Source organism: Alligator sinensis, unplaced genomic scaffold, assembly GCF_000455745.1.
Source record: "Alligator sinensis unplaced genomic scaffold, ASM45574v1 scaffold823_1, whole genome shotgun sequence".
Lineage (NCBI taxonomy): Eukaryota > Metazoa > Chordata > Crocodylia > Alligatoridae > Alligator > Alligator sinensis.
Window position 1 is genome coordinate 1,018,053 of NW_005842272.1, and position 16,993 is coordinate 1,035,045.

The 16,993-nt window shown below is 40.8% G+C and overlaps 1 protein-coding gene across 3 annotated transcripts in view; it reads left to right on the plus strand.

Annotated features, from left to right (window-relative positions):
• Nucleotides 1-16,993, plus strand: part of MOCOS (molybdenum cofactor sulfurase) — a 411,109-nt gene that overhangs the window by 356,181 nt on the left and 37,935 nt on the right. For all 3 annotated transcript variants that reach the window (XM_025209241.1, XM_025209242.1, XM_025209243.1), the window contains 2 exons: nucleotides 2,573-3,031; nucleotides 11,192-11,354. In XM_025209241.1, the coding sequence (XP_025065026.1) occupies nucleotides 2,573-3,031; nucleotides 11,192-11,354 (622 nt within the window). The remainder of the gene's footprint in view (nucleotides 1-2,572; nucleotides 3,032-11,191; nucleotides 11,355-16,993) is intronic.

Consider the following 16,993-nt stretch of genomic DNA (forward strand, 5'->3'; position numbering starts at 1 on the left):
GCCCCCTCCCCACAGTCTGCCACGTGCATCATACACAAAGGCTACCCGGGCCACTGGTGACACATGTGCCATAGATTAGCCACCTCTGTTGTAAGTTATAGTCTGAAACAAAAATAAATCCTACCAAGAGAAAAAAGCACAAAAATGCACTGAGAGACTGAGATAATTATGTTAGCTTAGAGAATTATACGTATATACAGCATGTCTACCTAGATTACTAGTATGCTAGATGCGGGTAACAGATGCCATCTGTATCTGAACAAATTGCTTGCTCTGCCTTGTAACTGATATTTTCTACTAATTGGCATTAAAATTCTTAGTTAAGTATATAGCATATGTTATAATAAAACATGAGAGACTTCATGGTTGTAAACATGTCATCATTTGATATTACAATAAATATACTGGGAGAAAATCCAAAAGCTTATAAAAGGCACTTTAAAAAAATGATTGTACTGATCCATATTTTCCTTATAATTTCAAAAAGATCTCTTGATATGCTCCATAAATGTATGAGTGCTGAAATTATATGTCCAGAAGTTCTGATAAGAAGGAGTTCTCTACTCCCTCTAAAGATGAAAAGGGAAGAGAGCTTTGTTTACCATAGAAAGTTTTATTATTACATAGGCTTCCTGTCCAGACTTCCTTTTGTGACAGTTTGGGGAATCAAGGGCAGAGGTCCATTATAAACATGGCAGTAGCCCCCATCACACAGAGGAGAGATATGGCTGGTATCATGTCTGACCATCTTTGACTCCCAAAGAACCTATTTTACTCCTGGGTTGACTGGGATTGGCTCTCATTATGACACCATAGTGAAACTCAAATTCACTTCTATTGGGGCATCATGGCACAATTCTCCTGCTCTATCACCATGTCTCAATAGGGAGAGGTCTTCTGGCCAAGATCAGGCATGACGGGGGCATCCGAAGTCCCAAGCCTCCATACCTGGGACTTTCACTGTAGGGGGCCAGCCTGGATATGGGGACCATCTGAACTTCCAGGCCTGCAGGTCTGGGATTTATGTGTAGGATGTTGGCCCTGTTGAAAACATTTGGCCCATGGATACTTATAGCTATGGAACTTTGCTCTTGTGGATTTGGAATTGAAATGACTATTGGAATTTTGAGAATTGTCACTCTGCACTTAAAGATTTGATGGTTGCTTTGTCTGTTTTGTCCCTTTATTTAAAAAAAAACAAATTACTTGCATACATGAAAGTAGTGTTTGGTGAACTGTGACCTCTTCTGCTTCTTAAAATAAACCTCTTGTAAATAATCTAGTCAAACTCCAATTTTTATGTAGCAGAATGCATAAATAAATGAAAACCATGGAACAAAAACACCCACTACATTCGCCTACCCACATGCACGGTGCAGTGAGCTACCTGCCTGCAGTATGCTAGAAGAGCTTGCAGCTGGAGAGATGAAGGGGCCAAGGCCCCTGCTGGTGTGCATCCTCCAAGGTACACAGCCCCTGGCTGCTAAGAAGCTGGAGAGCACTGGCACAGGTTATCATGACTAGAGTTGGTTGGATATGTTTCAACAGAATGGTTTTTCATTGGACAATGCCATTAGTTGAAACATTTTTTTTTTTCAAAAGAAGATATTTTTCTTAGAAAGGTTTTGTGATGGAATGCTTCAATGATTGGACCAGAGAGAGACCAACTGTATAGCTCAGTGATGCTCACCCTAATTACAGGTCTAGAGGCCTAATTACAGGCTTATAGAGTCTCTCTTGAATGCATGCCCTTGCTTTCTAACTCTCTGTCTTTCTTTCCCCTTGACTAGGCATGCACAGACAGATAGGACTTGAGGAAGTGAATGAGTGTAGCGGGTTACAGGCTGCATCTCAAATTATATGCACTAACTGCCTGTATGCACACTCCTATCCTTCAGTAAACAAAAGCTAACCCATGGTAACTCACCTCTCTGAAACAACTACAATAGGTTAACTTCAAGCTAGTCAAAGTTAAGAGCATATTCATGGGCCCTTACCATGGAGGAGTTGGTGTTCTGCAAGTCCCCACCCTCATTTGTAACATGATAAACTTGTTCATGTGTAACCATGCCGGATGTATCATTATTTATAAAAACTGGAACATCTCTAAAAGGGAAAAATTAAGAGACCCATCCCAGAATAATTAATAAGCTATTGGTTAGGGATCTCTCTTGAAGATGTTCTTCATGAATCAGGTACAGCGGGTATTTAAAGCTGCATTACCCATGTCCTGGTTAGGGGCAAAGCAACCAAGCCGTTGTGGTGAGGGTGATTCTTGTTGGTTCTATATGCAAAAAAGTCTGAAAGGTCTCCATTTGGTCTCAGTGTGGATCAAGAAACTTTTCTGAAATCCCAATATTTTCCATGGGACAGGCAAATTATTTCCTGTTCATCTCTAATAGCATCTTCTCCATTTTTCCATTTTATTAACATATTTGCTATCTGTATTTGGGAACTGAATCTTAATGCTGGACTTTACAGTGTGATATAAAACTATGTAAAACAATAGAAGAAAGAAAATGAAAAGGCCATTCTAATAGTTCCGTGTCTTTTTCTTTTTCTTTCAAACTAGGCCGGCCACATGTGTGGAGATGACATAGATATAATTGATGGACGTCCCACTGGGTCTGTGAGAATATCATTTGGCTACATGTCCACATTTGAAGATGCACAAAACTTTCTAAAGTTCATTATAGCCACCCAACTCTCCAAAGCAGACATGAAGTTTCCCTCTCAACCTACTCCAACCAAGACTGTTACAGAGTCTGAAGAATCCCCCATGCAGAATGACCAAACTTCCTGTCACAATGCAGATGTGTTGTCAATGAAAACTATTATCGCAGACACTGGACCCTGGAATAACTCATCTGCAATGCTGAAGACTACCAGGTGGCAGCCACCAGAGACTGAATTGGAAAGGACCAGGGCTGCTGTTTTTGAGCGGGCAGTTCCTGTACACAGCAGTAGTAACAAGCCAATAAGTGTCACCAACATTTGCCTCTACCCAATCAAATCTTGTTCTGCATTTGAGGTACGTATTTGAAGTAATATTTAGAGATTTTTCTTTACTTTCCTTTTTAATGCTTTTCTTTGTTTGTCGGTAATATTGTGCATTAGTCTATAAGGGAAGTAGGTGGGATCGAGTTTATTATGGGAAGAGAGGACTCATTTTTTTCAAAATTGTAAGATCAGTGTCCTGCACAGTTAGGTGTTTTAAGGGACTTCCAATTTTAAGGGATTTTCTGAAGTTATGGAATGCACATTTCTTACATTTTTGTCTCTACAAAAATACAAATCTGTATCTAATGTGTAGTATTAAACAGGAATAGTCAGATTCTACAAAAATTCAAAGGAATTATAATAAAGTAATTAGTATGCTTTTAGAAAATGACATGTGATGGACTTGCAGGCATTGATGGGTATGCAGCAATTGAGAAGTAACTTGATTAACATGTTATAATTGAGAGGAGGCTGATTTACATTACAAAGAAATGTTATCATTAAAAATACATTTGCAACAGAAATATGACATTTAAGTGTTGCAGCACTATTTGAAAGTTCACTCTTTGAAGATTTTAATTGCTTTTTTGCCAAGTTAATAATATCCTCACCTTAGCTGTGACTTTTTTTTTTAAATAATGCATGATGAAATAGGTGTATGGTCTGAACAGTGACCTAGAATCTGACTTTGCTTCATGCCATGCTGGGGAGCAATTTAATGAATGTCAATAATGGAATAACTTTCCTTATGAAAACTTACCAGAGTAGGTCACTATCTCATATCGGAGTGAAAAATTGGGGTCAAAGCCAGGGACAATTCACCTGCATTTAAAATGTGGTTTCTCAAATGATACAATAATCATATTTTTTAAAAATGCCTCAAGGGGGTTAAGGGATTCAAGCAAACTGTAGCAAGGTATGACCAGGGAAGTCAACACACACACTAAAGTCTTGGATTTGCTTACAGTGAGCCCTGTCTTTAATTGAGAGGCGCAGCCTTAGAAAATAGGGGATAAACACCTTTAATTAGGTGTTGAGAAAAGTCAAAAGAAAAGGATGGCTTCCCATTTATTCAGGTGTTGTGGTTATTTGAGTTGCTGCCAGAATGATTTACTATTAAAATGCATCCATACACCACCAGGTGCAGTTAGGGTTAAATGGTAGTTTTAACAGAAGCCAGAGTTGTGCCACAGCACAGATCAGAGGTCTTGGGTTTAGGCATAGCTGTGCTGCATAGAGGAAAAGGAGGCATCATCCAGTTGTATCCCCAGATACAAGGAGAGGCTTGTGACCTCCCCTCCAAGCGCACGCTGGGGAGGTTGTCATCACTGTGGATGCCAAACTCATGCAGTCCCTGAGGAATAGAGCTATGATTGTGATAGTATAAGAGCTACAGAAGTAGATTCTTTGCAGTGTCTCTATACCTGTCACCAACAATCCCATAATGCCTGGTACACCGTATGCACAATTATAGCCAGACCCAAAAAGGGTTTGAGGTGCCTACATCACATTAAGAAACAGCTATTTAGGTACTGGGCATGTGCTGAGGGCCACTCCAAGATAGCCACATTACCTAATTTTGGGAAATTATCATCAGGGATCTGGGTTTCCCCTGATTAAAAAATTGCAAATTCTCTGATAAAAAAAATCTCAAATTCTCCAATAAACCCCTGCAAATCTGTGATTAAAATTAAAGAACCCACCACAGCCCTCCTGGCCCTGCTGGTGGCCCTCACTCCCCACCCACAGCCCCCTGGCCCAGCTCGTGGCTCTCACTCCCCCCGCAAAGCCTCCACAGCCTTACTGGTGCACTTCACCCTCCACCCACAGCCCTTGCTCCCCCAGCCCTGCCAGAGGGGCCCACCTGCCAGGGCTAGGGACCCAGCTGTTCAGCCTCCTGCCCCCACTCCCCCCTGCTGCAGGCTCAGGCTGGGGGGAGGTGCGGGGGGGGCTCCCTGACACTGCACACACTCCCAGGGGGCAGGAGGGGCCCACACCCTCCAGATCTGTGCCCTCCAGATCCGTACCCTCCAGATCTGTCCAGATCTGTGCACAGGGCAGGATTGGGAGTCTGTGCGGGCTGCACGCTGTGGCTCCCACCCTGCTGCCCTCCCCCATGGCCTCCACAGCCCAGCGGGTGCGTCCCGGCGCAACAGGGAGCAGTGGAGCCATGCAGAGAAGCTGCTCGCTGCTGCGAGCTCTGTGCTGCCCTGATGACACCCCCACATGTGCCCGGCTGCACTGAGTGCAGCAATATGGGGTTGTGCCCCAAAGCTGCCATGCACACAGGGCGCACATCACCAGGGCAGTGTGGAGCTCGCAGCAGCAAGCAGCTTCTCCACGCAGCTCTGCTGTTCCTTGCCATGCTGAGTCATGCATGCTGGACTGCGGAGGTCCCGAGGTGGGCAGCAGGGTGGGAGCCCAAGTCTGCATCTGCCCCCACCCCTACCCCCACACACAGATCTGGAGGGTGTGGGTCCCATGGCCCCATCCCACTCCCCGCTGGGGCCCTGCAGCCGTGCATTGTGGCCTCAAACCCCACGTACCACCCAGTTGCCCTCGCCAGCCGTGCCCAAATCCCTCCCTCCCTCCCTTCCTCTGGGGGCCTCAATTCCCTCTGTCCCTTCCCCACCAATTACCTGCAGGAGCTGCTCTGCAGGCTGCCTGGGGCCATGTGCATATATGTGCATATGCCCCCCCCCCCCCCTGATCACCCTCCTCCCACTCCCTCTCAGCCCCTTGCAGGCTGGAACTCTGCTGGCCTGCAGGTACTCCATTGCAAAACTACAAAATCCATGGGTTTCTCCAGTAAAATGAGAAATCCACGTTTGCCTCTGGTAAAGGGTAAAATCCACGTTTTACTTCATTTTCCTGCGACAAATAGAAAACCCAGATCCCTGGTTATCATGCACATGATGTGGGAGTGACTGGTTGTGATGTTCTTGATAGAAATATTCACAGATGCAGCAGAAGAGTATTAATATGCCTGAGAAGAAAAAGTAGTCTCAGTACTTACCGGCCACTAGCTAAGACCCCCACATGGAAAAATCAGTCAGTCAAGCAGGTAACCTCAGCAACATCAACATTTGTAAAAAGAATTAAAAGCTTTTTGTTCTCATTTTATTGCCAGTCAGGCACAGGAGAACATTTAAAAGCGTACTGTAACTTTATTTCTGCACAATTTTTTTCCAAATCAGAAGCAATTTCTTTGGCTGTCAATATGTCTTGGAAATCACCTAAGCTCATTCTAAATCCAGAAACTGTTTGGCCTCTTTTCTGTGGCTGCTGTGTTGAGTAGCTACTTCCTGAACCCGAATCATCACTAATTGCAGAGTGAGTCACTCTTCATAAGACTGGATGTGTCACTACTCCGCCTGTATCATTTTGAAGGGTAAAAGTGTCAAATGCCAGACTCCTTGGAGTTCGAAGTGAAACACCCAAAAAGATCTTCCCAAAATTAAATGAAGGGGAAATGAAATGCTGGCCTTTCAGCCTACCCTTGGAATGTCATTGTTTTGGCATCTCTGTGCTGTACCATGACAGAATTAGCTAATACAGAAAACGAAGGACTCTGCACATCTTCATATTGTGACAGTAGGGAGCACAAGTTGTCAACCCGTTTTTCTGCTTTCACAAATTCATAACTTTTCAAAGTGTGTAGAATTTAGATTGAAATTTCCCATGCTTGGTTAGTTGTTAGAAGGTAATTTTTAAAAAGAATTTCAGTATTTTTTTAATAAAGAGAAATTGTCCTCAGCCACACAGTAGTTACAAGAGGGTTACAATATTTTCTCACTTAATATTTTGAATCCCCTTTTTTCACAGTGGTAGGATAATTCCAAATGGACTGATATGAAAGTGGCTTAAATATTCAACAGTAGCAACTATATTCTTGGCTTATACCTAGATATTTGAAGTCATAATTATATAGGTTTGTAAATCCAGGCGTGAGGCTCAAGCCAGCATTGCAGGATTAGACCTCTGGCAAATATAGAAAATAAGCCTTAAGTATAAAGTACATGTTCTGCCATATTTACATTGTTTTAACTTTTTAGAAATGACAAATCAAGGATGTACCTGGAAAATTGCATTCAACTGGAATGCAGTCCCAGTTGCATTTTGGCAAATGTAAAACATAAGCCTTAAGTGTTGAGTATGTGCTGTGCCAGATTTAAATTTTAAAAAGTTTATAAAAATGATAAACCAAGGAGGTAAAATGGAAAATTGCATTAAAGGGAACACAGACCCTTTTCCATTAAAATCCCTTTTATTGTATTGAGGTTATTAAAGCTAAATTTGGTGAGCATGTGGCCAAACTCACCACAGTTTGATCTCCTGTAGGGGCAAGTACCTAAATATCTTCTCCTAACTCTGAAATCTGCCTAATTTATTTTTAGAGAAAATGAGTATGGCACATGAGGGTACTGTATTTTGGAAGTTGGAGAAGATACAAGTTAGAAGGGGTATCTGTAAACTTGGGGGGTGTTAATTAGTTCCTACTACTGTATTTGCACCTCCTAAAATGTGCTTGACAAGGAAAGAACATTTTATTGTTCAGTCCTCCTCTATGAATGTGTAACAGATCATAAAAAATAGAGGGTTCAGATGGAGTATGGGATTTCTAATGGAATTTTCTTGAAAGCTCTATTTTAATTTCCTTAGTTTTTTATTTAATTATTCTTCTCTGGTGCTTTTTCACCTTTAAACTCTTCCCCTCTTCATCCCTCTTTTCATAGGCACAGATATTTGCATTTTTAAATGCAAGTGTTTTATGTCCATGAATTTTGTATCATTGCTGAATGCCTCATGCTCAGTGAAAGATGTTAAGACTTTATACATTAATAACTTTGTTATTTTTGTAGTAGATTTCATGCTGTAAAAATTACCTAGGATCACCCAAGACTATAAAAATATGTTTTCATTTAAAATACAATTCAGATTTTCAGTTATGAGTGAAGAAACAAGACATACAAAGGACATGAACATACATTTCTTTTTTATTTGCATATTTAAAATCCGGTCATTCCGTTCCTTTGATACTTTCCAAACAGCATTAACCTTTAGGCTGATTTGCTTATAATTAGAAAAATAAATCAGACAATAAGCATTTTTAAAGAGCATTAAAAAACAGATTTTTCTCATGGAAAATGTGATGCGGCGGTACCTGTAAATTTACTAGCACTGTATTCCAGTCTTTACTTTCTTACTTTACTATTGTGCTGGAACTAACTCTTTTTGACTAAAGGCACGTATCCTGACTGAAAGCTTCTGCTTTTCATACATGTTTTATTTAGTTAAATCTATAAAGGTGCATATCTACCCTTCCTTCCAACTGACTTCAGACTAACATGACTAACTGTCTCTCAGTAGATCAGTGCCATGATCTGATTTTGAAAAGTCCTGATCTGTGCTGGCCTGAGGTCAGGAAGAAGGTAGTTCAGAGTAGCACCTCAGGGTACCTATACATGAGTATGGAGGCTGCTCCGATGTGCTGAAATTAGTGTGTTGGAGCAGACTCGATTAATCGCTAGAGTATGATAACTACCACACTCCAGCCTCCACATCTCATGTATCAGCATCCCCATGCTTCAAATTGGCAGTGGGGATGCTTTATCTAAAGCTCATCAAATGCTGATACACAAGATGCTCCCAGTGCTTTAATTAGAGTGTCTCTGATTCAGGCCGGGGCAGAAAATGAAGATGCTGTGTTACAAGATTAGCTAGCCTGGTGTGCTAACACTACAGGCTCTTCCTTAGAAGGACTATGGAAGAGCATGCCTCAGAAATGACAGTGCTTCTGGTTCTTTTGAGGACTTAGTACTCTCCCTTTCATCCATCCCAAGCAGCCCTAGGGAGAACAGGAATGGCTGAGCAGGGTTGCCCCTGCTGCATGCCAGCAGCTGTCATGCCCGGGGCTGACCCTACCAGGGAAGGGGTGGGGGAGATGTGCTCAGCCATGCCCTGGACCTAATCAGCGATGGCTCAGCCTAGGAAGCCTGCTGGAAGGTGTGCTGAAGCACCCTCAACTTACTGGCCTTGCCTAGTGCAGGCAGTCTGCATGCCCCCCACCACCAAAGGGCAAATCTGTGTTCTGGTCACAAGCAATCTAACCTAGGGCACTTCAAGTAAAGCGTGTAACATGGATTACTTCCACCTCAGGCTTTTTAAATGTCTGTACCTGGCCTAAGTCTCTCAGATTTTAGAGAGCTCTTGTATGTATGTTTTTTGAGGATGCATTGAAGCTTTGTTGCATACTGTAATGGAGCTAAAGCTCTTGTAATATGAGGTGTAGATAGCCAGGTCTTCTGGCTGCATATTCCAGTCAAATTAACTCAGAGTAACCAAAAATTCCAGCATTTCCAATGAACAAATTAAAAGAAAAAGCCAGTACCTTTGAACTGAGATTGTATAATCTCTCGGGTCTGATTTTTAAAAGAAGCCAGAGAGCCTCGTATATAGTTCAGAATCCTGTATTTTGATTAAACAAATGTCACCACTCCGGCTATTATGTAACTATCTAGCTCTTTACTAGCAGAAATGTATTTTGCTCATGATAGCAATCACTGAACACACTCAAAACTACCATATGTATACATAATCAGTATTGCTGATCAGTATTGCTAAAACAACGCTATTTTTAAGGGGCACTATCAGACTCCAAAATCACATTTCTGACCTACAGTTCTTTCTCATTATTGCTAAAAGGAGCACTTAAGATCATTGTAAAATAAGCAAATTGGCAAAAAAAAATCATTGTAGTGTGTATAATTGAGGTACATGACAACATGTTGGCCTAGATTTCTAAAACACTGCCTTTATTTCTTTCTTTATTTATTCATTTATTTATGATGCCTAGCTTGAGACACCTTACGAGGATCTGGTTATCAGAAAGTGCTGAAAATTCTTACTTACAGCTCCTCTATGTAGTCAGTTGGATTTCTATCAAAACACTCAGGGTGTTTTATGAGAACTTGATTTATTTTTTAAAGAATATTCTGAGCCTGAGGCCAGATTTTTCTTCCAGTACAGGCACATCATGAAGTGCACACACATATCTTAGAGTCCAACTTGGCCCTCGGTATTTTTTTATTTTTTTTGCTACATTATTCTTGCCAGTTAGGCTACTACTAATGACTTGGGCTGTCTCGTCAAATTTATGTGAAAATGCAACAAAGCTGCCTCCTGCTTAACTCTCCTAAATATTTTACTAGTACTCAAGAGTGCTCATGATCTGGGGTGATATATTTAAATGTCTGGCTTTCTGTTAAAAGAATTGTATTAACTTATTTTATCATTCAGAAGGGAAAAGCAATTATTAATACCACCCAAAGGCAGTACCAAAGTTGCTTTCTTTGGATTTAAAGATTGCCATCTGTACAGCATCAGTAACAGATGTTCTTTTCACCAGAAAAATGTACATACAAGGAATGACAATATGGTTGTATAGGCTATTGGATATAAAGAACATTATGGAAGTAATGAAAGAACAGACAGAATAGAATGGCCTGTGCAGCTGTTTATTGTAAGTAGAGCTGTACAAGACACCACACTCTCAACAATATCAAAAGCCTCAAAAACTGAAGTTAGATTTATAAAGTTCTTCTGGTTTCGCAGAAAAACACGGGCATTTGGTGAAACAACAACACTGACATTTTCAATGGTTTGAAAATTTAAAAATTTTCCTTTTAAAAATATTGATTTTTTTTTTTGCATTGGCACACATGCCTTTTTTGAAATCTCTCCTGCATAGATATGAAAAATGAAATGTTGGGGGTCCTAACTGTGGTCCAGGGAAGAAAGCAAGAACATTTCCCTTCAAGTGTCACAAATCTTATTCACTAGCTCATCGCAGCCCTCTTCTTGAATCTTAATATCTCAAAGCATGGTGTTAATGTCAGAAGTATTTGTATCAGTGCTCCTTTTTGTTCTGTCAACTCCCTGCAATAAGATCTTCATCTTTGATTGGAAAATAAAAGCTTCTGTCAACAAGGCTGACATTGACATGCACAAGATTTTCTGTTTCCATTTGAAAGGATTTCACTAATGGACAGCTGCATTTTCTTTTTCTTTTTCTTTGTTTTTTTTTGTTGGGGGGCGGATTGTGCAGTGAGAATCTATGACTAAAGATCTTTATTGAACAATTGATGTGACGTTTTCTTTCTCTTCATATTTTTTCCTGTCACTGAGCTAGGTTACACAGTGGCCTGTAGGAAACCAAGGATTGCTGTATGACCGTAATTGGATGCTTGTGAATCAGAATGGAGTTTGCATTACTCAGAAGCAGGAGCCTAGGCTCTGTCTGATACATCCCTCAATTGACCTAAAACAAAAGATTATGGTTATCAAAGCAGAAGGTTAGTAAGTAAATCCATTTCTCTTCCTTATTCATACTGATTTTTAAAAAATATATATGCAAATACTGAATGTCTTGAATCACTAATATTTGAAGGACAAGTTCTGCTTTTGCAGAGTGTACTGGAATGTGTGGTGTGTTTGACCGATAGAGGTCCATAGTGGCTTCCCGTAAGCAGTCACAAAAGCAGGTATCATGGGCAGAACTGGTGAACTCATAAATATGTATGGATGCTGCCCATCCTATCTCTGCACAATGCAGAAGACTGTAAGGACTAATGTAACTGAAGTTGAAAATTGTCATCTCCTAAGTATACAAAGATGAATTACTTTGAGTGTGGGAGGGAGACAAGATTTGCCATTTATTGACTAAATAGGAGGATTCATCAGTGACATCTGATATCACTGAAGTGATGACATGACCTTACATATTTTTTAGCTGATTACTTTACTTTCAAATAAAGGAAAACATTTCTTTATTATTGTACTTTCCTAGATTCATCCGTAAGTACAAAAGAGAGCCACGTTGCAGGGAGGGGTGAGACTGGGAGTCTGGAAATACTGCTCTTACTTGCTGGCATATGTTGTTCCTTTCACTAACCAAACAATTAACATGGAACTAAAGGGCAGGTATATATCCTTCAGTGTTCTTTATTAGAGTCTTGTTTGCATATGGCTGAACAGCATTTATCTTTTCCCTGGAGTCTCACATTTATCCAGCCTGTGCTGATCTATAAATAATATATGTGCCCATATTTGTGCAGCTAGACCAAAGTAAATTAACTCCTTTTTTTCCTGCTAAAAATTCACCATCATAATTTTTTCTCTTCTCTGGTAGATCTGCAACAAGTAGATCTCTCCTCAAAATGTGGTTTAAGAACCACATTAGATGTGAACCACTTTAGAGCCCCTTACCCGTACATGACTGAAGTCAATAGGTCAAGTGCAATAAGTCAAGTGCAGTACCACTTGAACCCTTCAGAAATGACCTGGCAGACCAAGGAATCTGACAAGAATTCTGCTTTATTCACTGTCTGAATTTTAACTGATCAGCATCAGTTAGAAATCATGAAACTCCACACAACAACCAGCTCCAGCTGACACTTGAGCTTCTTAATATGTCTCAGTCTCTCCTATCTCTCCTCTTCTGCTTTGGCTTTCCATACGGTTTCTAGCACCACCCTGATTTTTGCATCCATATGTAGTTTAAGAGGTCCATTTACTTTCAGCCCGATAGACCACTCTTCTTCTTCTGCAGTGGTGTCCACTGCTCCTGTGAAGAACAAATCTTAACCAACAGTGCTGTTTTCATTCTCTTTGTCCATTCTTTGTGCACTCTGCTGGATCTGGCAACTTTTGCTTAGTGATGTAATCCACTGCAGAGCCTGCATCTGTTTTCCAAATGCCAAGTATTATCTTGGCTTGCAGCATTTGCCACAGTGTGTGCAGCTCCGTGGTCTGTTTGTGTGGATTCTAGCTTTGAACACCATTTATCTTCCTACCTCATGTCTCTTCCTGTAGCAGTTGAGATTTGTTGTTGTACCCGCAGGTTTCAGATTGTATTCCCCTTCCATAAGCTTCAGTCTGGAGTGGGTAGCATCCTTTGCTTGGCAATTTCTAACTGCTTTGTCTCACCCTGCATTTTATTTTTCCTCTCCTAATCAAGATTTGGTCTTTTATCAAAGATCAAGCCCCCAAAAATCACAGCTGGCTTTTCAGTTTTAGAGTGGTCACAAACTCTTCTGTTTCCATCTTTTATTCTCCATTTAAAAACATGGAGTGCAGTACTCCTCACATTTCCATAATGCAGTGTCAGAGCCTCTTCTGCCTAAGTTAACTGAAAGGTATTAAAAATATCAAGGGCTTCAGAACCAACTGTCATCAGAAATAAACTTTCCTTTTTCTGTTTGTCTTTTTCCTGGCATCTGTTGCTTGCAGATACAGAGTGAAGCATCATGTCGTAGAATCATAGAGAAGTACAGCTGGAGGTTGTCTAGTCAGACCAATGCTTGAGGGAGCATCATTGCCATCCAAAAGTGTCATTCCCATCCATAATATAACCTCTTAGTAAAACTGCAGTCAACCCTGACACATCACAAGACATAACACCCTGACCTACCACTGGTAAAGCAGGAGGACCATGGCAGCCAACATCCTGCTTATGTAACAGGTTACTAATATATGCCCAAGAAATCCAGGTAGAGGACCATGCCCACCACTGCAGAGGAAGGCAAAAACCCCCACAGTCCATACCAGTCTATGGGGTAAAATTCCTTCCTGCTCTAAATGTTATTAGTCCGACCCTGAGTGGAGGGGCAAGACCCTCTAGCTAAGAACCTCTGGCTCTAAGTCCCAGCAGGAGCACTGGCACAACCCAGTCAAAATCCCCAGCCTTGGCTGCAGCCAACACCCAATGCCTCTGAGGAAAGCTTAAAAAAAAAACCCTGATACATGTAGCTGAAAGGTGAGGGATAGGGGATTCCCTCCCAGTTCCATATGGCAACCAGCAAAGCGCAGAAGCATGGGAAATACCCATGGTAGAACATAGCTGTGCATAGCTAATCCCCAACAGTGGCTGTCCAGCCTCTTCTTGAACACTTCCAGTGACATAGAGTCCACAACTTCCCTAGTCAGTCTACTCCTCTGCCTCACTATTTTAACAGTGAATATTTTTGCATTTGCCTTTTGTGCAGCTGCATCATACTGCAGATTCAGATTGAGTCTGTAATCTACCAAGACTCTCTATCTTTCTCCATAGTGCTAACATTCAGCCAGGTGTCACCCATTCTGTATTTGTATTTTATATTATTCTTTCTGAGCTGTAGCACCTTGCATTTGTCAGCACTGAACTTCATCCTCTTAGCTTCAGCCCAGCTTCCCAAACTGTTGAGATCTTTCTGAATTGCACACCTGTCCTCCATGTTCACAGTCCTTCCCAGTTTCTTGTCATTTGCAAACATTCTGAAGATTTCCATGCCAGCACCCAAATCATTAATAAACATGTTAAACAGCAGTGGGCCCAGGACAGACCCCTGTGGGACTTCACTCAAAACCTCCTGCCATTCTGACATGGATCCATTTATAATTACCCTTTGCTTGCAGCTATCAAGTCAATTGTCTATCTACCATATAGTAGTTTTGTCCAGCTCATATTTCTCCAATTTGTTTATGAGAAGGTCATGTAGGACCTTGTTCAAAGCCTTGCTGAATTTCAGATACTGTACATCCACATCATTACCTTCATCCACCCAAGTAGTTACTCTGTCAAAGATAGAGATTCAAGTTTGTTTGACATGATTTGTTCTTAATAAATCCATGCTGGTTGCTTGTGTTCAGTCTTTCCTCCTCCAGATGCTTGCAAATGGACTTCTTTAGGATATGTTCCAGTAACTTTCCAAGTATTGAGGTGAGGCTAAACTGTCTGTAGTTTCGTAGGCCCTCCTTTTTGCCTTTTTTATTTATCTTCCACTAGTTCTTCCCTGTTGGTCAGAACAAGACCCAAGATAGTTGATCCCCTAGTTGTATCCTTACCCTTCTGAAACAGAAAGTTGTCTTCCATGCAAGTGAGTACCTGGCTCAATGTTTTATGTTTGGCTGCATTGCTCTTCCAGCAGATGTCCAGAAAAATTGATGTCTCCCATCAATACCATCCCATAGTTCTTGGTTAGATTGTCACCTCTTTGAAGACATTCAAAAGGAAAACCTCACCTCCAAGGGATTTACTTTTGTTTTGTTCACTGAAGGTATTCTTTATAAAATGGAAAGAGCTGTTCTGTTTCTAAACCTTTGGCACATTTTCCTGTCAAGCACACCTGTTTAATTTAAACTTGCCCTGGCCTGCTTTAAAGTGCAAGGAGGGTATTTTCAAAAGCAAAAATTACTGATAGACACTGAAAGTCAATGGGATTTGGGGCCCTGATCTGAAATTATGCCTTTGAAAATCTTTCTCATCTTCTTCCAGGTTATTCCTGGAGATTTAGTAGTGTTTGAGCATTCATCTTTTGGAAGTCAGAGGACCCAATGGACCCAAATCCATGGAAACTGGAATGAAATGGGCTTCAACCAGTGTTAGAACATGTTAGAAATTCAGAAATTAACAAAAAAAATAAGTATGGATATTATATATGGCTTTTATTACCATCAATACATAAGAGTTTTTCTGGATCACTGTCTTTATTAATTCTGTAATAAGTATAGACAGTGATAATCCCAGATATTAGATATTTTGCAGTCCCATTAAGTGTTCTGGTTCATCTCTTTGCAACAGCAGTTCTATTCTCTAGCACCAATAATAGGCCTGCAATCTAGTAATCATTTTAAACTACTAAAACGAGGTTATATTTGCCATGTATTTCCAGATAATACTCAAGAGATTATCTTTAGCAAGGTACCCAGGTGATGGAGGTACAAATGAACTTGTAAGGAAGGCTGAATACATGCACCACTAAAAAATTCCTCCTGCTATTTAGCTTAATTTTTTCCTCTCTTAACTTTACCCTGTTATTCCTAACTGAATTCCATTGAACCATACAAGCTAACCACTCTCTTCTTGGTGTTTACACCCTTCAGATCTACAGAATGTTATTGACCATCACATTTTGTTCCATAATAAGGTTATTCTTATTCAATTTATTTAATCTTTCCTCATAAGTCTGTCTTTCAGGTTCTCAATCACATTTTCTTTTCTGCAGGACTTCCTCCAGCTGATCCATATTTTGTTGCTAATTTCATGTCTGATACTGAATGTATATTTCAGATGCAAATACTCACACCAGGTCTGTGCAAGGCATAACTGTTGTCTCTCTGTCCCTGTCTGAGGTGAATTTTCTAAGCATGCAGCTCAAAATTTCATTGGCCTGTTTCAATTCCCTATCATATTTCAAATTAATAATATTTAATTTGCTAACTAGAACCACCTCTAAGTCTCTTTCAGCATTATTGCTCTGAGGTTTTTTCCTACTGAATACCTCCCATGTAGATTATTTTTCCCCAAATGTACTATTGCACATCTTTCCAAGATAAGAGTTTTGTTTCTCCTTCCATATCCTCTGATCCCTTTGAATGACTTCTCTGTCCTTGCTAGTATGTGCTACTTTTCTTTGTTAAGTATCATGAACACATGGCATTGTTTCACTCTATCCTTTCTGTCACCTCATTAATGTGTAATCACAGGGCATGTGGTACCTTTAATATGACAGCGACATCGAGTTCTATCTTTTACTGAACCAGTCACAGTTGTCAGTGGTCCTATCCAGTGTGCAGAGGCATAACTAGGAAGCAGGGCAAGGAGGGGCAGAGTGGTAAGCTCTTACCTCCTTGCACAAGGGTCACCGGTGCTAGTGCAGCAACTACTGCAATGCTTTCTATAGCTCAGACCCATTCAGAAACTGAAGCTCAGCTTGTCAGTGTCTTGCTTTTAACAGTGTGCTTTGCTAGGAACATGTTATAGTGATATTTCACACATGGCCCTGACTCACTAGTGCTTTCTGTATAGAGTATAATAGATTGGTTTTGACTGATGAGCTCCTTTATGGTTTACAGTGCATCTCTTTCTGGTATAAATCTTCACCTGACAGTCCACCTCTCTCCTCATAAAATCCCACTACACATGGTCAGGTCAGAGCTTCCTTGATCTTGTTTA